This window comes from Rhincodon typus, chromosome 23 (assembly GCF_021869965.1).
Source record: "Rhincodon typus isolate 14 chromosome 23, sRhiTyp1.1, whole genome shotgun sequence".
Lineage (NCBI taxonomy): Eukaryota > Metazoa > Chordata > Chondrichthyes > Orectolobiformes > Rhincodontidae > Rhincodon > Rhincodon typus.
The window spans coordinates 40947370-40969732 of NC_063354.1; the positions used below are offsets into that span (position 1 = coordinate 40947370).

General features: G+C 39.3%; 1 protein-coding gene across 4 annotated transcripts in view; it reads left to right on the forward strand.

Moving 5' to 3' along the window:
- Positions 1-22363, forward strand: part of LOC109915688 (COP1-interactive protein 1-like) — a 343206-nt gene that overhangs the window by 127454 nt on the left and 193389 nt on the right. For all 4 annotated transcript variants that reach the window (XM_048610817.1, XM_048610815.1, XM_048610818.1 and 1 more), the window contains exon 5: positions 8624-8708. In XM_048610817.1, the coding sequence (XP_048466774.1) occupies positions 8624-8708 (85 nt within the window). The remainder of the gene's footprint in view (positions 1-8623; positions 8709-22363) is intronic.

Genomic DNA, 22363 nt, shown 5'->3' on the forward strand with positions numbered 1-22363 from the left:
TCCTCCCTGTTCCCTAATCTCTATCTCTCTACCTTCTCATCTTGCTCCCTGAATCCCTGCCCCCTATATCTATTCAAGATGGTAGCACTGGCATGGTAGGTAGTGGTCGGGCTCCTGAGCCCATCCACTGCAGGTCTCTCATGTTCTCTTCCCACCCTTTTCTTCCCCCCACCCTCCTCGCTCTATTGCTCCCGCCCTCCGTTTGAGCGCTCCCCTTTCCCCAACCCCCAACCATCACTTACGCTATCTTCCCTTCTCCACCCCCCCACCCCCACCATCTCTCGTGCTCTCTTCCCTTCTCCACCCTCCCCCACCATCTCTCGTGCTCTCTTCCCTTCTCCACCCACCTCCACCGTCTCTCGAACTCTCGTGCTCGCTGTCTTTCTTCCCACCTCCCACCAGCCCCTCTCTCCCCGCTCCTCCCTCTCCCTCCCCTCCCCTCCCCCTCCTCTATTTCTCACACTCTTCCCACCCTATCCCTCAAAGTTAACCGAAGATCCCAAAACAGCACCTTCCAAACCCATGACCACTTCCATCTAGAAGGATAAGGGCAGCGGATGGCAATACCACCAGCTACATGTTCTCTTCCAAGGTACTTTTCATCCTGAAATATATTGCTGTTCCTTCACTGTTGCTGGGTCAAAATCATGGAATTTTCTCCCCAAGGGCGTCGTGGATCTACTTACAACATGAGACTGTATCAATCCAAGAAGGTATCTCACCACCACCTTCTCAAGAGCAAATTGGGATAAATGCTGACCAAGCAATGATGCTCACATTCCGTGAGTGTATAAATGGTTCCATCTAGCTCCTTTTTCTTCAGTTCATTTCAAAGATATTTGAATTCCTTTTTATTGATCTACGGTTACAGTATTTGTATTAAATTTTATCCACCAGGGCTCTTTTTTGTATTTTTATAGTTGAGTAATTAACCCAGAATCAACAATTGATCTGCATTCATTTCTTAATCTAATGTATTAGTGCTCTATATTTTCAGACAGTTTCTCAACCATCTTCAAGATTTGTGAACTTGCATAACGTTGAGTTAGTGTTGTTCCTTCTTGCCGAACATAGATTTTCAAGAAATCTCATTTTGCATTTTGCTTTGACCAAGTTTAAGGCTGCCGTAGTCCTCTTAACATAACAACAAGTAAGAGACTGGTGAAACTGGATCTTCTGTTTCTGAATTCTGTTGGTTGCTGACCTTCAATAAGTAATCCAAGTTTATTGTCCTGTGTGTTTTCTGAAGTTTTGGTCTAAAACCTAATTTTGTGCACGTAGTAATTACTTAAGTCTTTAACCCACTTGCATTGAGATCACTTGAGGATCACCTATTAGATTCTAATTTTGCAATTTGGAAATAGTGCCTATTTAGGCTTTATGCTTCTCAGTTGGGACCTTAAATTTAGCTGTTTGCAAGTTGGTTTTCCTGATGTTTGATTATCTTGAAAAATTAATATATCTGTCTTCTATCGAATGACTATATTTAGGTTAAGCTTAGTTTCAGATTTAGTGAATTGTAAATCTGCATTGTGGATCTGCTGTACTTGCTTTGGGATTCTGGCAGGCTTTACCCAGAGCTTATAATCCTGGGTTGCTTTCCAGTGTCATTTGGATTAAGAAATTATCTGCCATGCAAAAGTGAGAATCAAAACTGCGATTGTCATTTCAGCTAGGCAGCTTCACTTGGTGCCCCAGCTATGATGTCCCTGACACCAAGCAAATTATTCCAATTTGACATAGTTTGCTCTTAGAAACAATTTTTGGAAAAGCTGTATCAGCATCTACATATCACAATTTCTCCAATAGCTCCACCCCAAAGTACTATGTGTAGCCATCTTCAGCAGCATCATTGATGACCTGTTCTCGGTCATAATGTCAAAAGTGGGAATATTAGCTGTTGATGGTACTGATCATAGTGTAGGTATTGAAACAATTTGGCCATATGCAGGAAGACTTGAATAACTGATGTGTGAAGTGACAAGTAATGTGTACTCAAGTACTGTGTAATGCTCAAGCCCAGCAAGAGAGAGTATAAATGAATCCCCTTCACGTTCAATGGCATTATCGTTGCTACATCCTTCACTGTGCTGTGGGTTACTGTTGACCAGAAATGGAATGTAATCTGGCATTTTAATAAGGTACCTACAGCTCCCAACACCATTAAGGAGACTCAACATCATCCTGATGGAAGCAGTTTGTTTGGTTGATGTTTCATCCACCAACTTACACATTCACTCCTTCCATGCTGAGGCACAGGAGCAGCAGTGTTTCCTTTATACAAGATTGCTGCAGCAACTCGCCAAGACTCCTCCTACAACACCTTGAGATATGTGACTTCTACCACCTAGAAGAACCAGGGTGGTAGATACTGTCACCACCAACTGAAAGTTCCTTGTTAAACCACGTGCCATCCTGACTTGGAATTGTATTGCTGTTCCTTCATTGTGGGATCAAAATCCTGAATTTCCTTCCTAAAGAAGTACTATAGGTGTACTTTCACCAGCTGGACTCCAGCTGTTCACAATGGTGGCATACCGCCACCACTTCCTTGAGTATAATTAGGGATGATCAACAAATATTGGGTTTGTCAGTGATGCCACATCCTGTGAAAGAATTGAAAAGACTGCGATTTCCTTAGTTATAAAGATGCAAGAATCCAAATTGTGTTTTGTATTGAATTAAGCTGTAACGTACTCTTCAGAATTATTAACATTAAGCAAATAAATGAACCATATCAGGTGCAAATGAAATAAACATTAATTGCAGGCTATAATTTACACGAGTAGTGCATTTGTTGTGCTGGTTGATTAATTTTGAAGTTTATATTTTGGTCCACGCTACATGGCAATGAAATAAGTGTTGTCTCATCCAACTAGATGCTGGAGATGTTGCCATTGTGCAGGAAGAATTCTAATGGCAGATTGAAGTTTGTTTCACTTGTCCACAAGATAGCAACTTGTGCTTGAAGGACATCAGGGCTGCCACATTGTGAAATTCTCAGATACTTGATTGCAGAAGAATGAAATGCCCTTGTCATACTAGTCCTCACAAATTGTCGCATGGCTTCAATCAAGAAGGTGCTTCTTAAATTAGTTCTACTTTGATATTTTATGGTGTAAAGATGAAGAAGCAGAAAATTTACTTACCTTTCAGTTTTCTTCAAAAGGTAGTCGGTTTAAAAAAAACTAAAATGCACACCACCAAGAATGGTATTTTGAAGTCACGAGGTGGCTGGTTAGTTTGCAGTTTTTAGCTTTATATCAAAGCAAACTGATACATTTCAACAGCTTCTAAAGCCACAAAAACGGCAAGATCACCTGTGACTCCACTAGTGTCATAATGACTATTCTTCATGTGTGCCCATATTGGTTTTCTTAAGGAATAAACAGATTCTCAAAATATACAGTACTATTAAATGTGAACAATGGATGCAGTTCAGAGAATGAAGGCTAAATTAGGTAAATGAATTTTAAGTGAAAAGTATGTTTTCAGAAATAACACCTTTTTAAAAATGAAAATAATTAAGTAGCAGTTGGAAATAAAAACTCAAATTAACACACTCTCCACTTGGCAAAAGTATCTTTTTTTTTCGCAGATAGTCAGGGTTACTTTTGTAAATGGGCATGTTGTTTCAGTTTCTAAAGTGCCAGAGCATACAGAACTATATTTACTGTTATTGCCATCTTAATATCTTACTATATTAGATGTTGGAATATGAAGTAGCTTTTGTGAAAGAATATTTGGCTTGTATTCACTCGCTGCTGTTTTTGAAGTCCAGATCTTGTATGTGATTTGTTTTCTTCATTGCAAGTTTAAGTACCTGATGAATAGACATGGTCCCCCTTGTGTGCGTTCCGTGAGCCTAGATTCTTTTACATTCATAAAAAAATTGAATTTGTTTTGTACCATTTTATATAGAGACACGAGTGTACCTGCTGTTTGATTCCAAACAGTGGAATTTAGTTTAATTTCAGTGTTTTTAATAAGGTATTTTGTTTTTAATGTTAAGCAGAGACTAAGTATTTTGAAGTAGATCAATAAGTATTTCCTTGACAGAATTCTAACACTAAAGGGAATAAGAGTTTAACAGATGAAGGCTTTTCTGGTCGCTGAAAGAGCGGGCGCTGGTGGAACTTTGGGAGACTTGATCCACAAAATGCATTTCCTAGTGAAGAGTGATGCTTGAATTTTAGAGAGTTGTTATACTGTGTGTTTTTGTGCGTATGTGTGAATAAATTCATTTGTATACTGTGGAAAATTTATCCATGCCTAAATGATCCTGCTGTCTGTTGTTTAGTTTGTCAATAGAAACTGTAATTTTAGCCACCTACATGATTGCATTCAATGTATGAAACCGTTTGAGACACTGTCCCTATGTAAAATTCAGTATGCAACTTACAGCAATTTAAATGATTACTCTGAAGACAAATAACATGTTTTGGGAAAGTATAGAAACTACTCCATGTTCATGGACAAGATCCAGGTGCTCTCCTGGGAGGACCAATATGACTGCAAGAAAAATGGGACTTTTTAAAGCCCAAATTACAACATATTTTCTTCCTTTTTTTGATGGCTTCAATTTGAGGTATCTGAACTTCTGCATCAGGCTGACTTTGATCCCATAATTTCCCTGAGTTTCTAAAAGACCATTAGTCTTGATCTTGACAATGCTTGATAACTGAGTCTTGACTGGTCTTCAGGGTAGAAAATGCCAAAGATTTATAACCCTTCGTATCAAGTAATATCTTCAGTGTCCTACACAGCTGACGCCTTCTCCTGAGAACGTGACCCTTCGTCAGATACTTGTGTCATCCCCTTACCCTGCAGGAGAAACAACCCTCAAAATTAATCCTGTCAAGCCCGCAAGAATGCGATGTGGTTCATTTGAGCTCCTGCTCTTCCAAGCTCCAAGAGAGTATATTTTTCTCAACCTGTACTCCAGTCAATCCTGTCCTTCCAGTAATTAGCTAAGTGAACCTTTGTCAGACTCCTGAGGCTGGAACATCTTTCTTTTGGAGTAGGAGACCATAAGTACATAAGGAGTGGGTTCACCAAAACCCAACAGCTAAACCAAATTACTGTTATACTGTAACCCCCTTGTAATAAAGACCAACGTGTACTTTTAAACTTTCTGAATTGCTAACTTTACCTTAATGTCACTTTTGAAATATGACACCACCTCTCCAACCTTCAATTCATTTAATTAATCAATACCTTTTAAGAAAAAAATTTCCATTCCTCTTATCAAAGTTCTGAAGCCCCTATCCCCAAACCTGTTCTCTTTTCCTTCAGAAGTATGGATGCTAAAAAGATCTTAAGGTTGGGGTTTTATTGGCAGTGTTGGAAAGCCACAAAATACTGCTTTTTGCAACACGTAAGTTGTTTATTTTCCAAAGATTGTTCTAATTAAAGTAAATCGCGCTTGGAGTTTTTTTCCTGACGATTGGAATATTGATTTGATGAGAAAAGTCTGAATTAGTAACTTTAAAAAAAGCAGATAATTGAAAGGTATTCCCTATGATTTTGTTCCTGTTAGTTCCTAAATAAAGGGTTTTTTTTTCTTATTATGGAATGGCTTTTTTTTTTGCTATAAAGTGGTATAGGAATTTGAGCTGATTTTCAGCGTAAAACAATTGCATTGAGTTCAACTAATGTTACATAGTGTGTATACAAGTAAGGCCTTTAGTATGCTGTCCTAGTAAAGGAAAATTATTTTACTAAAGGAAAAGATTCTGAATTAAATTGTGGACATGGAATATCACTACTTGAGAATTGATTTATTAGATTTTTTAAAATTAAGAATGGGCTGTGAAGTTTTCATTGTATTACATGTACAAATTATAAAACTATTCCAACTTGAAATTATATTTGGGTGTTGGTAAGAATTGAAAGATTGAACAGTTGGTCCTACGTAGTTATTTTAAATGGTGGTCAGGAAAAGATCAGCTTGCTTGTAAGGCCTACCCCAGACTTGCAGACAACTACACCCCGGAAAAAAAAAAAAAAAAAAATCCTTCAAAACCCATATTTGGAGGCAAACACTGCAAGTGCTGAGGAGATAGCATTGACTGATAAGGTTATGGATAATCCAAAGAGATTCTACAAATACATTGAGAGCGAGAGGGTAGGGACTCTTAAAGATCAAAGAGGTTGTCTTTGTGTTGAACCCCAGGAGATGGGAGAGATACTAGATGGATATTTTGTGTTGCTTTTTACTGTGGAGAAAGAAATGGAGTCCAGAGAATGCAGAGAAATAGACATTGTTTTAAAAACAGTTCACACTACAGAAGAGGAAGTTCAGGAGGCCTTAGAGAATATAAAGGTGGATAAACCTCCAGGACCTGATCTAATGTATTCCAGAACATTGTGGGAAGTAAGGAAGGAAATTACCAGAACCCTTGCAGAAATATTTGCATCATCTATAAGTACGGGTGAGGTGCCTGATGGCTAATGTTGTACTTTTTGTTTAAGAAAGGTTGTGAGGAGAAACTGGGGAACTATAGACCAGTGAGTCTGACTTCGGTTGTGGGTAAGTTGTTGGAGGTGATTACAAAAGATAGGACTTATGGATGTTTAGAGAGGCACAAATTGATTAGGGATAGTCAGCATGGTTTTGTGCGAGGAAAATCATGCTGCACAAGCTTGATTGAGTTTTCAAGGAAGTTGGCAAAAAATTGATGATGGCAGAGCAGTAGACGTTGTTTATTTGGATTTTAATAAAGCCTTTAACAACATTCTGCATGGTAGACTAACTAGTAAAGTTAGGTCACGTTAGATTCAGGGTGAGCTTGCCAATTGGATACATAATTGGCTTAATGGCAGAAGACCGTAATGGTGGAGGGTTGCTTTTCGGACAGGAGGCCTGTGACCAGTGGTGTTCCACAGGGATCGATTCTGGGTTCTTTTGTTTGTCATTTATAAAAATGATTTGGATGAGAATATAGAAGGCATGGTTAGTAATTTTGCAGACAACACCAAAATTGGTAACCTAATAGACAGTGAAGAAGGTTTTCTAAGATTACAGAGGGATCTTGTTCAAAAGTGTCGATGGGCTGAAAAATGGCACGTGGAGTTCTATATGGATAAATACGAGGTATTGCATTTTGGTACAACAAACAAGGGTATGGCTTCTGCAATTAATGGTAGGCCTTTGGTAGCGTTGTAGAACAGAGGGACATGGGGTGTAGGTGCCACATATAAACAGGGTGGTTAAATAGGTGTTTGGTACACTTGCCTTCGTTGCTCGATCCTTTGAGTATTGGAGTTGGGACATTATGTCGAGGTTGTACAGGACATTGGTGAAGCCTCTTCTGGAATACTGTGTCCTGTTCTGATCGTCCAGTTATAGGAAGGATATCATTAAGCTGGAGAGGATTCAGAAGAGATTCACCAGGATGTCACTGGGTGTGGAAGGTTTAAGTTATAAAGAAAGGCTGAATAGGCTGGGACTTTTTTCATTGGAGTGTAGGAGGTTGCGAGGTGACCTGATAAGTTTATCAAATCATGAGAAGGATAGATAGAGTTAATGGTGGTTGTCTTTTGCCTAGAAATGGGGGATTTCAAGACTAGAAGGCTCATTTTTAAGGTGAGAGTCAGAGATTTATAAAAGACTTGAGGGGCAAAGTTTTACACAGTGGTTCGTGTGTGGAGTGAATTGGTGGATGCAGGCACGATTACGTTTAAAAGACATTTGGATGGATATATAAATAGGAAAGGTTTGGAGGGATATGGGCCAGGAGCAGGCAGGTGAGACTAGTTTAGTTTGGGATTATCGTTGGCATAGACCGGTTGGACTAAAGGGTGTGTTTCCGTGCTATATTGACTTTCCCAACTCCTTGAGGTAACCAATTCAAGTTTTTATGCATATGCTGTTACTGTGTTCGCCACAGCGAACCACCATTCAATGAAACTACGGCTGATCTGTGATCTTACTGCTTATATTTGTCTTTGGCGCATATCCCTGAATACGTCTAAACAAAAATTTATATATCTCATGTAAAATGAACAACTGATCTGACATCAACTACCAGTTATGGAAATGAGTTCCAAACCAAATGTGTAGAAATGCTTCCAAGCATCTCTCCTATAAATGACTGCTAGACTTTTTCGACACTGCACCCTGATTCTAGAAGTAGAATCCCCAATCAGTGTAAATAGGTCATCTTTGTTTACTCTGTCTTTTCCTGTGAATATCTGTAATTCTAATGCAAATAGCCTATTTAAACTTTTTGTAGCCCCCTGTCAGCTGTCACACTACAGACCACCCTGCACACCCCACCCCCCTCCCCCAGCAACCCCAATAGAGGGGAGGGTGCAATTACAACATGACACATATGCATGAAACGAGTAAGTGTAGACATTGGAGTTTAAAATGGAATGCTCACCAGAGATTTGAGCAAGTGTCATGTATTACCCTGTGTGCAGGAACTTAATTAGAAGTGGAAGGAAATCTGACCTTCTTTTCCTTAGCTGCTGTCTAAAGGATGTCTTTTAAGTCAAAAGTTGTCTTATAACTTGTCAGTATATTTTTTTTTAGGAAAACATTGTGTTTAATGTGGTTTAGATTATTCTCACATTGTAGAATCTCTCAAGTTGCTAAGCAAATAATTTAATTTTCCAGATGGCTTGAGCAACTGATGGTATATCCCAGAACTAATAAGCAAAATCAGAAGAAGAAAAGGAAGGTGGAACCTACAACTGCGCAGGTACAGTGTGCAATTAAAGCTTTACAAAACTGAACTCTAAGAATTTCCAACATGGAAGTGACAAATAGTTTTTATTGGGTCAGAACCACCATTTTTTTTCAATGACGGTTTAGAGGAGTGAAAAGTATTTGCATTTTTGATGGTAAAGTTTGTTTGTGTCCTGAAATGATTTTTTTAATATTAAACAAAATAGTGTGTGTGTGTGTACAGGTAAGGATAATTCTGTTGATGAACACCATTGTAGAGAAGTGAGTTGGTCAGTAATGTCTTGCACCTGCACATTATCAAAAATCAGGAAGTTTCTGTCCAATCTGCATGCTACACCTCTGCCTCGCTGAAGGATCTGTATTCAAACAAATGAAGGGTGTGAAGCTACTGTATTTTTAAATTCATTCACAGGCTGTGGGTATTTGGCCATCATTGATTTCCCATCCCTCGTTGGCCCTTGAGAAGGTGTGAAAGGCTGCAGCCTTGAACTGCTGCAGTCCATTTGCTGTAGGTAGGCCCACAATGCTATTAGGGATTGAGTTCCAGGATTTTGATCCAACAACACCTAAAGTAATGGCAGTATATTTCTAGATAGTAAGTGGCTGGGAAGGGAACTTGTAGGTGGTGGTGTTCCAATATACTTGCTGTCCTCTTCCTATGAGATGGTAGTGGTCATGAGTTGGGAGGGTGCTGCCTAAGGAACGTCAGTGAATTTCTTCGTGCATGTTATGGATAGTGCATCAATGGTGGAGCTGATTTGTCGATGTTGTACCATTCAAGTGGGCTGCTTTTTCCTAGGTGGTGTCAAGCTTGTTGGGTAGTGTTGGAGCTGCACTTATCCAGGCAATTGGGTAGTATTCCATCTCTCTCCTGACTTAGCTACTGAACATATCCTAAAGTGTTAGAGCCTGTTTGTTCAAGCATAAATGAAATTTAATTAATGTGATTTCATAATTATTGCCAGACAACCCATTTCACACTAGAAATTAAATTATGTAGGTAAAAGTGAGATGCTGGAAATGTGAAATAAAGAAAATGCTGGAGAATGTCTGGTCTGAGAGCATCTGTGGAGTGAGGGACAGAGTTAACCTTCTGAAGAAGTGTCATATTGGACTAAAAATGTTAACTTTTTTTGTTTACTCCCTACCCCCATCTCCTCCCCCTCCCGCTCCGCCTCTCTCTCGCTCGTCTCTCACTCCCTTGCTCCTGTCTCGCTCCCTCCACCTCCCCATAGCTCCCCTCTCGCTCTCTCCACAGATGCTGCCGGACCTCCTGAGTTTCTCCTAGCATTTCCTGTTTCTATTTATTATGTAGGTATTGAGTTATTCCTTCAAAAAAATTAAAAATCTGGAGATTTTTTAAAAAAGTTAAATTTTTATTTCGTGTTTGTTGCATCTCTCTCCACCCCATCTTCTGCCTCCTTTTATTTTCTTCTGTAATTGATTTAACATGAACTTGCATTTTGTGATTTTTAGACTCTGCATGTCTTAGTCTAGTTGTTTCTTATCCTGTTCAGACTGGTCCCAGAATCCATATTGAAGGTGCCACATTACTTTTGCTCTCTGATAAACTGCCGATTGCAGTGCAAAATGCTATAACAATTTTGTGATAAACTTTTAGGCTTACACTTGAGCAAATTGTTCAAGTTGTTAACGTGTGGTGAACATTGTTTATTTGCTGCTGACTGTAAAAACTAGGCAATTCTGTCTTGGCAAGACTTTGAATACAATTTGTAGCAAGGTGTATGATAAAGTGTATATGTTAAGTATATACTGGAATAATGATTTGAGTTTTCTATTTAGATGGTCATTTCGTTGTGGATTTATGTACCGTATATAGACAATGAAACAAAAATGAATTAGTAAGCTTTTATTTATACATAGTGAAATTGAAATATAATACAGCTTTAAATTACAATTACATGGTACATCGTAATTTAAATAAATTAAAATTAGCCTGTCTTCTGCCAATTTCTGATTACAAACTGGTGAAACTAATACCTTATCTTCTAGTTCAGCAGGAAGCTTTTGTGCAGTCTTAGTTTTCTGCCAAAGTGCTAAGTCATGCCTTCTCGTGAACCTTTTGCACCATTCAGCACTTGCCTTAAAATCCAAAATTCTTTGATTTGTTTTGTACGTGGATTCAGATTGCTTCACGACTAGCACACTTTTTCCACTTTGACGATTTTCAAGTACCCAGTCAGCAACTTTTTCCTCCAGTTGTGGCGGCTTGCTAGGTTTACCTCTGGCACACTTTTTTGTTTTGGCATTGTCTGAAGTGGATTTGATATCTTTCTCCAGTTTCTGTGAAACACGCAATTCTCTTGCTGCTACAAAGTTATTTGTTTTCTCCTCAACTTCAATAACTTTCAGTTTAAATGTTGCTGTATTTTTTTTGTCTTTTTCTGGAGGGCATTTTTACACAAAATGATGAAATTTCAAAACCTCAACTAGGTATATGACTGTATTCCACGAGTGGTACAGGGGAATTGAGCTTAGATGAGCTGCACACAAAGGGAGGTTGTCACCTGATTCTGCGTGTTGAACTTGCGTGCCAAATTGGTGTGAATTGTACATCAAAACACATAATAGCACAAAAAAATTCATCTCCTCATTGTGACATTTGTGTACAGGATAATATGTACTCGCAAAGGTTGATCTGTTATCTGTGAAGAACTAGGGTCCACTTTTACAGGAGGTATATGGAAAATTCCAGATTATTTGGCCAAAAATATGAGGTCAATTTTTACGCTAGTATATATGGCAAGTACTTTGGACTGTTGCTTTGAATTTAATCACATGATGTCATTGTCATTTGCCATTTCGGAGGGAAACAGCTCAGACTAGTTTGCCTGCAAGGGGAACACCTACGTAATAAAGCTCCTGTTGTTGGTTAAGCACTTTGGCCTCCTATCCTCCTTGAAATGTAATGCAAGAAGGAAACATATGATGAGGATCAAACCTAACTTCAAGGTCTACTGGTTCAATCCACAGATGGGGGAGGGGGGGAAAATCGTGATTCTCACTACAAATCTTGAATGTATTTTTAAAAAACAAACCACCATCGTTGCACTGAAGCAGACTCAATCAGTGGAAAAATAAGAATGCACCCAGGGAAGTGGTGAATGATGCAGAAGATGCTTGACACATGGTCCACCTTGAAGGAATGTGAGAACTAAGTACCCTATGGGAAATAAAATGTTTTGGGTGGGGGGGTGGTGTGGAAAAAGAAAGGCAGCCTCAGGAATACCTTGTAAATGGGGGGAGAAAGCAAGGTAGATCTAAAGTTTTTGTGGTACATCGTGGTGCACGTGTCATTTACATTTTAAAAGATAATAAAACAGAAATATTGGCACTGTAGGACTGTATGATGAAAAGACAGAACTGGAACTCCACAGATTCCAATATTTTGTTCAAGCTAACAAAATTGAAGCAGATATAGTTGTCCCTACTTTAAGTATTATGGGGTAAAACCTTTAACTTCTGAGGAGTTTAGTACAACCAGAGAAGCCATGTCCCAAATCTTTTGAAGAAATAGTATGAATCCTACAAAAACGTTTCTATCATAGTGGAGCCGCAGGGGAAAAAAAAATTAAAATTCCATTTTTTTGTTTTAAAAAAAAGAGAAATTGCTGTTTCCTAATGCAATCTACAAAGCATTAGTAATTGCTGAAAGGTTCATATTCTACAAAAGCAACCAGCATGGTGAATTTATCTTTCAGTTCACAGCAGTTTTAAAGACGTTAGCAAAATTCTGCAAATTTGGAGACAAATTAAATGATGTTGCCTGGTTCAAGATGTGAAGCAATCCAGACGAGGTTTCTGACAACAAGGAGTCTAGACTTAAAGAATATATTAGAAATAGTAGTCTCGATAGAACGTTCAGACTCAAAACTGCCGTTGGTGTGGAAAGACGAATCACGCAGCAGCAAATTGCTGGTACAACAAAGCTGCTTGAGGAAGCAGCAAGGCGACATACAGCAAAAACTGAAGAGTTCTAAGAAATCTACATTTGTACAAAAATAGCATGGGGATAGCTTAGACTTTGTCTGAAGAGGAGCTGTTATGAAACATACTGGCCATTGCTAGCGACACCAACCGATATTGGGTTGTTTCTTCACTGAATGGCAAACTGGTAAGAATTTAGGGGTGGATATCAGAGTGGTGGTTTCATTTGATTGCTGGAAAATGTATCCAGAGCAGTTGAGTCACATTGCAACCCTCCAAAATTATACTAAGACCGCACACCTGCAAAGTGGTGCCTTTTAAGTGGATGTATTAAAGTGAATGTTTAGTTATGTGGTCAGTCTGAAGATGTATCCTTGCATGTTACCAAGGAAATTTTGCAGCTTTGTTAGAAGAACATAGTTGGAAAAAATCAAATGTAACTGGGCTGAAGTAACTACTTGTCAGATTTGGAGACTGATTTGTTTCAAGTTCTAAAGAAACATGCCATTGTTTTCAATGAAGATGTAGGAAACGTGGTAGAGATTTGTCTTGTGCCTTCTGTGTCTTATCCATTGAGACCAAAGGCAGAGGCAAAAATCCAACCAAACAAGTATGAATTGAACCAGGCTTTACTAAATGTTGCAGTTTTGCTTGAGAAGAACAAAAGTGACCACTACGCCTGTAATGTTGGTATTGCACAATCAAGAGTTCACCTGACAATTGTGGCTTTGCATATGACCTTCGGGCAAAGCTAAAGGTTGAAGAAGCTCAAGAGGATGATCCTGCCATCCTGTGTTTTGAAATTAGGAAATGAGATACAATAGTACTATGGACAAAATAATTTACTCTAATTCAGCCAAATGTGAAATGAAGCAAGAAAGATCCGTTCGTTGAGCTGGTTATTCACAAACTTAAGTCAGAGGGTAGTGAAAGATAGAAACCAGAATAACTGCGGATACAGTAAATCAGGAACGAAAGCAAAAGTTGCTGGAAAAGCTCAGAAGGGCAGGCAGCATCTCTGAAGAAAAATCAGTGTTAACGTTCCAGGTCCAGATCCCATTCTGAGGAAGGGTCTCCGGACCCAAAATGTTAACTCCGATTTTTCTTCACAGATGCGGCCAGACCTGCTGAGCTTTTCCAGCAACTTCTGTTTTTGATAGTGAAAGATACACCTGCAACATTGAAGACCAACAAATCTGTGCTTCCTTGAAAGTGCTTTTCAAGCAAGCTCTTCAGAACCAAAAAGCTGATGAAGGTAGCATCACCACACTGCTGAGTTTACTAAGCCTGATGCTCAGATAGAATGGAGAAAAGGAACTGTGATATTTCATCCCACTGACAAGTATGAAATAAAGAAAGTGGGTTCTGTTGCTGAACTTTCAATCTACAATTTGAAACAAGAATGTGGGAGAATATAACTGTGATTCATGAGATCACTGGATTACACTTTCCCTTGAAAGTGAAAGAAGAACCAGTAGTCTTCATGAAATCCTTGGATGACATTGGGAAAGAGAGAGGAATGATCACCCAGGAGTCTGAAATATTGAAGCCCAAAATTATCTGGGGAAAATGATCAGTTGGTTCTTGCTCAAATGATAAATGAGCTTTTGCATGCTAGAAAAAAGCTTTGTGTTATAGTACACGACCTGAATAAAAGTTGTGCTGGATTGTATGCTTGTGACATGGGCACTGACAAAGCAAGTGCTTAGGTCACAATCTGAGATCTGAACATTGGAATCACAAAATAGCTAAAGAGCATAGAGATTAAAGGCAAAAATGAATCATGTTTATGAAATTATTGATGAATATTACTGGGGTGTAAATGGTCTGTTAGTGAGAGGCAATGAACAATTTGCGGCATTTAATACTGGCTGAAAATATAGTTTTAACATTAGTGCCTTTAACCTTAAGGAGATATCTGTTTCAGATGCTGGACAAGTAATTTTCCATGTGTGAAATTTCAGCTCAAAAGCCTCCTTGATAGTGAAAAAGGAACCAGCAGAAAAACAATTTAAGAACTTGATGGCAATAGTAGGTGAAGAATTTGTGCTGAACTCTGAAACCTGTAAGACTGATTCTTCAGTGAAGTTTAAGGATAACAAAAGAATTAAATTCATACATATGAAATATCTCAGTGAGGAACTAAAGAAATTGATAGATTATTAAGTCACGACAAAAGACTTGGAAGAAAATGTATGTGAAACAGACTTCTAAAACCAGAACCTCTGTCATGTAACTGAGATGGTAAACCAATTTACCAAAGAACTGTGCAACATAAACTGAAGGGAAAGAAACTGCAATTTTTAAATGTGAAAGGGAGCAGCCAACACAAGATTTTTTTGGAGCAAAGGAAATGGCTAGGAAACGAGGAGAAAAAATTAAACAGAAGTCTGAGGTGCATCAGTAGCCACACAGGAATCGACATCCCCTGGAACATCTTACCTGTTGATTGTTGTATATATCATTGTAAATGTTTCCATTGTAGAAACCTCTAATGTTGTGTATTTATTTATGTTGGTCTGTCACTTTGAGTCTGATCACATAACATCATGCTGTTAATAGTTCTTTTTTTGGAGGGAAACCGCTCAATCAAGCTTCCTGCAGAATGAATGCCAATGTAATAACAGCAGGAGCTTTAAACACTTCGGCCTCCTATCCTCCTTGAAGCATAAGTTGTTTTTTTTTCCCCCAATGTCTACACCGCAATGTTATAGTAACTGCTTAGGTAGAATACCAAAAACCATTTTGTTGTGTATTGTGGATATGGGGACAAATGTTTGTTTGCTCAAATATTTTTGACAATATATTAGCAGCTGTTTGATAGAAATGCAGCTTCAGATTAATACCTGAAGAAGGTTCAGGTTAATATCTCATCAGAGTTAACTACTTTAAACTAAAAGACAGTGGTGGTAATATGAAATATAAACAAATGCTGGTATTTAGTCGATCTTTCAGCATCTGTGGAGAGAGAGGTTTAACATTTCGCTCAGTATCCTTTCTTCAAAATTGGAATAAGTTGTGTTTTTATTTCTTTGGATGTGGACATTGTTGGATTTAAATTCCACCTGCTGCTGTGATGGTTTTACCTGACTCCTCGGGTTATCAGTCTGGACCTCTGGATTACTAGTACAGTGACATTGCAACTATGCTGCCCTTTCTCCATTAGGGAAGTAATAAATCATCAATCCGAAACTTTAACTCTCTTTCTCTTTTCAGATACTGCCAGACCTAAGTAAATCCAGCACTTTGTTTCAATTAGTTTAAAACATCTAAGCTTTCATGTGCCACATTCAACTTGTTTCTCCTTTTTTGTTTCAATCCCTCAAGGGGCTGATGAGCAAATTTCAGAAAGATGTTTAGCACGGTATTAACCATGAATTTTAAAAACAAAAACTTCTTTGTTTAAAGAATGAATTAATTCAAGTTACCATTTTTTTTTTAAAAATGCCAAGCAGTATAGCTAAATAAGTACCATTTTTAGCTTTTCATTTAAGATGCAGAGCTAGAGAGAAAGAGACAGACTAAGCCCCGTGTCTTGATCACCAGGGAAGTGAGTCAGGCTGGGGCTGAGCTAAGTCATTGGGGTTAACTGACACAGTCAGAAGATACAGGACAGCAGGTTATAGTCCAATCGGTTTATTTGAAATCACAAGCCTTTAGGTAGGAGTTGCATGCAAGGGTCTAACACAGTAACAAGTAATCCAAAACTGTACAAACTAATTAAGGTAGAGAGATCATAACAAGTTATCAAAGTGATGGTGTCAAAACAGGACAGGAAGGAAGATTTTACAGAACAGAACAGTATGGTGGGGTTATATGTAGTGCACCATGAACGCAAGATCACAGTTGAGGCTGTCCTGATGGGTTTGAAACTTGGCAGTCAGTTTCTGCTCAGTGATTCTATATTGTTATGTACCTTGAAGGCTGCCTTGGAGGAATGGCCTGTGATTGGACGAGCAGTTGTACACAAGTTTCAAATCCCCAAAACCTGTTCTTTTGTGTGTCTTGGACAAGACCTGGTGGATACCATGTGTAGCCATTGCTGACCACATCATGGTTCCTTTGCTGCCAGTTGGACAAATCAGGTCTGAACAGTTCATGAGCAGACATTTTGCTTCCTGGCGCGTCATTAACAATTATTATGAGCAGATTAATTAATGATAGTTTTGCCAGAATTGAACATCATTTCTGCCGTTGTCATCTAAAAGCAGAAACTCAGTTTTGTTATGAATGATAATATAATTAAAGACGGTGTCACCACTGTATCCCTGAGTTGCACTCCTAAGATGAAAAGGGCCCTCCAGCTTCTACTTTAATTTCAACATTCTCGGAAAACCTGCATTTCTTACAAACTAAAATGTTTTCATATGCATGGAGTAAATTGTGTAAGATGCAGCAGATTTACATTCTTATTTTTATTCACTTGTGGGATGTGAGCATCAGTGGCTGTCCAGCATTGTTTGCCCTTTGAGTTGCCCTTGAGAAGGTGGTGGTGAGCGCCTCCTTAAAGTGCTGCAATCTGTGCTGGAGGTAGATCCACAATGCCCTTAAGGAGGGGATTCCAGGATTTTGACCCATTGATAGTGAAGTGAAGGGAAGCTGATATATTTCCAAGTCATGGCGGTGAGTGGGTTGGAGGGGAGCTTACATGGTGTGGTGTCCCCATATACCTACTGCTCTTGTCCTCCTAAATTGAAGTGGTCATGATGTTGGGAGATGCTGTCTAAGAATCTTTTGAATTTCTGCAGCGCATCTTGTAGATAATACACACTGCTGCTATTGAGCTTTGCTGGTGGAGGGATTGGATGCTTGAGGATGCGGTTCTAATCAAGTAGGCTGCTTTGCCTTGCATGGTGTCAAATTTCTTGAGTGTTGTTGCAGTTGTACCTTTCCAGGCATTGGTGCATATTCACTCCTGACTTTTGTCTTGTAGATAGTGGACAAGCTTTGGGGAGTCAGGTGGTGAGTTACTTGCTGCAGTAGTCCTAGGCTCTGACTTGCTTTTGTAGCCACTGATTATATGTGAAGCACTTTTTTGGAGGAGGTTGAGAGAACGCAGAAGATGTAGCGTTGTGTTCTTCTCTCCTCTCCCCCCCCCCCCCCCCGACTCCCAAGTTGGATTTTTTAATATCGTCCTCGGTATTCAAGCCCTTGTGCCATCCTGCTTGGCAAATGCATCAATATCCTTGTTGGAAATTTGAACTGAGCTTGTAATTTTCCTGTGGTTCACTCGCTGAGCTGGTTCATTAGTTTGCAGACATTTCGTTACCCTGCTGGGTAACATCAGTGCAGCCTCCGATGAAGCGTTGTTGTATTTTCCTGCTTGCTATTTAAACTCTGTGGTCCATTGGAGTTGATTACCTCATTTCCGGTTCTGTGTTTATTGATGGCCTTCTTGATGGAGAACCAGGCCTCTAGGAATTCCTGTGCTTGTCTCTGGCTTGTCCTAGGATCCTGGCGTTGTGCCAGTCCTCCTTGTCTGTGTGTATGGAGATGAGTGAGTATTGGTCGTGTCTTTTTGTTGCTGGACAGAACCAACGTAGTATACAAGTTGCCATGCAAGGTCTGCGACAGGCATTACATTGGACAGACAGGAAACAAACTGACTACGAGAATACATGAACACCAACTAGCAGCAAAAAACACGACCAATACTCACTCCTCTCCATACACACAGACAAGGACCAGTTCGGTTGGGACAACATCAGGATCCTAGGACAAGCCAAACAGAGACCAGCATGGGAATTCCTAGAGGCCTGGTTCTCCACCAAGAAGGCCATCAATAAACACAACTAGACCCTATATGCAAACCACTGCAAAGAAGAACCAGAAATGAGGTAATCAACTCTAACGGACCCAGAGTTTAAATAACAAGTGGGAAAATACAAAAATGCCTCATTGGAGGCTGCACTGATGATGTTACCCAGCAGGGTAATGAAAAGCCTACAAACTAATGAACCAGCTCGGTGAGCGAACCAACCACAGCATCCACGACCCAAACTACAAATCTACTTAAGAATATTAGACTTGTAATTTTCCCTCTGGGACATGTGTTCCTTTTCAAGTTAACATTTGACTAAGCTGAATTTATTGCTGCACTTGAACAGACAATCTTATGATCTCTAAACTTGTTACCAACATTTTGGGAAATTACTGTTATTTTGAGACAAAAAATAATTACATCTTTTAGTGGATTTTGTTTTAAATCATAAGTCTTTACCTTAATTTTGTTGGTCGACTTTAGAATATTTGTAAAAACGAAAAATTGTGAAACTGTAATATTCAATGTTTATCCTAATATTTTGGAAATTCATTAATTAGCTCCGCGCTTTTTTGCTAAATGTATTTCGTTAGATGGCATGTGAAAATCTATTGAAATGTGCAGATTAAGATCAGAGCTCTCAACACTTCTTTTGGAACTGTAAGCTAAGGAAATTTGTCAGGAAGCACTAGGCTAAAATCATATCTCTCTAGTGTTAAACTGTTGCTGAATCTCCAAAGGGAGTTTTTTTAAACCTTTCAGAGATAGTAAGAACTGCTGATACTGGAGTCGGAGATAAGTGTGGAGCTGGAGGAGCACAGCAGGCCAGGCAGCATCAGAGGAGCAGGAAAGTTGATGCTTCGGGTCGGGACCCTTCTTCAGAACCTTTCACTCTTTTCGACTTTTCCTTTCTGTGTGTTGCTGAATAAGGAAAAATAACAAGAAAAACTAAGTACTGCACATACTGTAAACTTGAAATAAAATAGGAAATGCTGAAATTGCTTTGGTCAAACAACGTCTAGGGAGAGAGAAGATGAAGTTTGTTGGATGAGCTCTCATCAGGATGAAGTTGGAGAATGAACAGTTGATTAATGAGGATAACTGTGGGGTAAGGAGAGGTGGAAGGAACAAGGTAGCGTACAGGGGTGAATTGGATGATGTGAGAACTGTGGGTGCTGGAAATCTGAAACAGCCAAAGCATTGGAGAAATTAAGCAGGTCTGGCAACATCTGTGGAGAGAGCAAAAAGAGCCAGCATTAAGGGGCAACTTTTTCTCACGCACGGTGGTTCGTATGTGGAATGAACTGCCAGAGGAAGTCATCGATGCAGGTACAGTTGAAACATTGAAAAGACATTTGGATAGGTACATGAATAGGAAAGATTTAGAGGGATATGGGCCAAATGCAGGCAAATGGGACTAGTTTAGTTTGTGAAACTTGGTTGGCTTGGGTGAGTTGAACCAGAGGGTCTATTTACATGCTGTATGACTCTATATGGGGAGTTGAGTTTCTAGTTAATGGTAATCCCCAGGATAGAAGCGGAGGATTCAGTGATGGTAATACCATTGAATGTCAAGGGACAGTAGTTAGATGAACTGAAAACAAAAAATGCTGGAGATCGCAGCGGATCAGGCAGCATCCATGGAGAGAAAGCAAGCTAATGTTTCGAGTCTAGATGTCTTGTCATCTGAGCTGACATGAAGCATCACACTTGACATCAGCTCTGATTTAAGTGTCATCTAGACTCAAGACATAGCTTGCTTTTTTTCCATAGATGCAGCCTGACCCTCTGATCTCCAGCATTTTACGTTTTCAATACAGCTTCCAGCTCTTGCAGTAATTTGCTCTGAGACGTTCGTTAGATTATCTCTTGGTGGAGATGGTCATTGCCTGGCATTTGTGTGGTGTGAATGTAACTTGCCACCTGTCAGCTCAAGCTGGGGTCTTGCTCAGATCTTGTTGCAATTGAGGATGGACTGCATCAGAGTCTGAGTCGTCGCAGATGGTGCTGAATATTGTGTACTCATTGGCAAACATTCCCATTTCTGACTGTATGATAGAGGGAAGGTCATTGATGAAGCAGCTGAACGTGGTTGGGTGTTTGGTTGTGGAATTCAGTGCTTTTGTCCACTTTTGAACTAAGGCTGTATTGAGATCAGGAGCTGTGTGGCCCTGGCGGAACACAAACTGGGCATCAGTCAGCAAGTGATTACTGAGTAGGTGCTGCTTAGTTGCACTATTAATGACCACTTCCATACCTTTTACTGGTGATGGAGAGTAGACTGTTGGTGTGGTAATTGGCCGAGTTGGATTTGTCCTGCTTTTTGTCTACAGGACATACTTGAACAATTTTTCATGTTGGTGGGTAGATACCAATGAAGTAATTATGTTGAAACAGGTTGTCTAGGGGAGCGGCAGGTTCTAGAGCACAAGTATCCGGTACTATTGCCAGAGTGTTTTCAGGGCCCGTAACCTTTGCGGCGTCCAGTGCCTCCAACTGTTTCTTTATCATGTGGAGTGAGTCAAATTGGCTGAAGACTGGCATGTGTGATGTAGGGGACCACAGTTGAAATTGGTGCTAATTCATTGACCAGTGACCGTATAGAGTAAACTTCAAACTTGCTTATTAATATAGCAGAAAAAAGTGGGATTATTCTTGCTGCTGTATAAATACACTGCTCTGTCTGTTTGATGCTGTGATACTTTCAGTTCTAATACACTTTGGGATGTAATGAGATCATAAATGCAAGATTACTTTTTGCTGTCAGCTTGTTTGATAATTTTTTTTCAAAAATAAAGTGAAAAAATAGTGACAGATTATTCTGATCTGCTTTCCTTGGGTTAAGAAATACCTTCTGGCACATTGATTAAAATTTAGTCAGCCTGAAAAAGTAAAGCTGACCCCAACATCTCTGTAGTGCTTGCATCAAGGCATACTCAGCAGTTCAATTGCTGTAATAGTGTATTAACAAAACTTTTTCTGTAGAACATTATGGCATGAATCGCAATGTCTAGGCTGAATAGATTCTGGTGATCAAATAAGTCTGTTCCTTGCTTTCGTGGAATACTGAGAATTTTTCATTCATATTTTGTCAATTTTGTAATTAAGGTGCTCACTTCAGAGGAGAGAAATCCTGCTTTAATTTTAATGTTTCTCAGGTCATATTTAATGATTCTGAGAAAATAAGAAATGAGTGGAAGTAATCCATTCACTTTCAATGCAAAAATGTGTGTTTCCAATATGTTGTTTCAGCTGACTGCTACGTTTGTCTACTTCGAAAGAAATCCTTTTAAATGAACAACTGAACAGCATGTTCCATATTATTCAGGACAAAATTGAAAACAGACAGTGTGTATATATAAGGTAACTTATGAATCAAGAGTTGGTAGCTTCTATCTATCTAATCTTCTGCTAGGGCTCTGATATGAGTAATAGGGACTTGCTATGATAGTTGCTACAGACTGCTTCATGCACTTCTCATCCGAAAATAAAACATACTTCATGTCTCCTAGGAGACAAGTGTTGCTTTAGCAATGCAGATTCTCTTGGACATGGGCCATGATGGTGTATCATACTATGTGCTTTTTGGATAATACACTTGCAAGAATAGTATACGTACAATAACCACTCCCATTGTACTTAACTTCCAATGTTTCACATTCTCACATGGCTAGTCTTCAGAATCCATTTGCATTTCGGTCCATTCATTTCTATTGAAAAGCATCTGATTGGATTTCAGCGCAATAAATATATTCATACTGTGATTGATTAAATTATTTGTCATTTGTCAGCTGTGTCTCGGTTGATAACACCTTTTGCCTCTGAGTCACAAGGTCCTGGATTACAGAGCTTGAATGTAAAAAATCAAGGCTGATACTCCAGTACATTTACTTCAGACCGAGTCCTGCACAGTACTACTTCAGTGTCAACTCTGTTTCAGAGTTCCAGCATCCATGTTA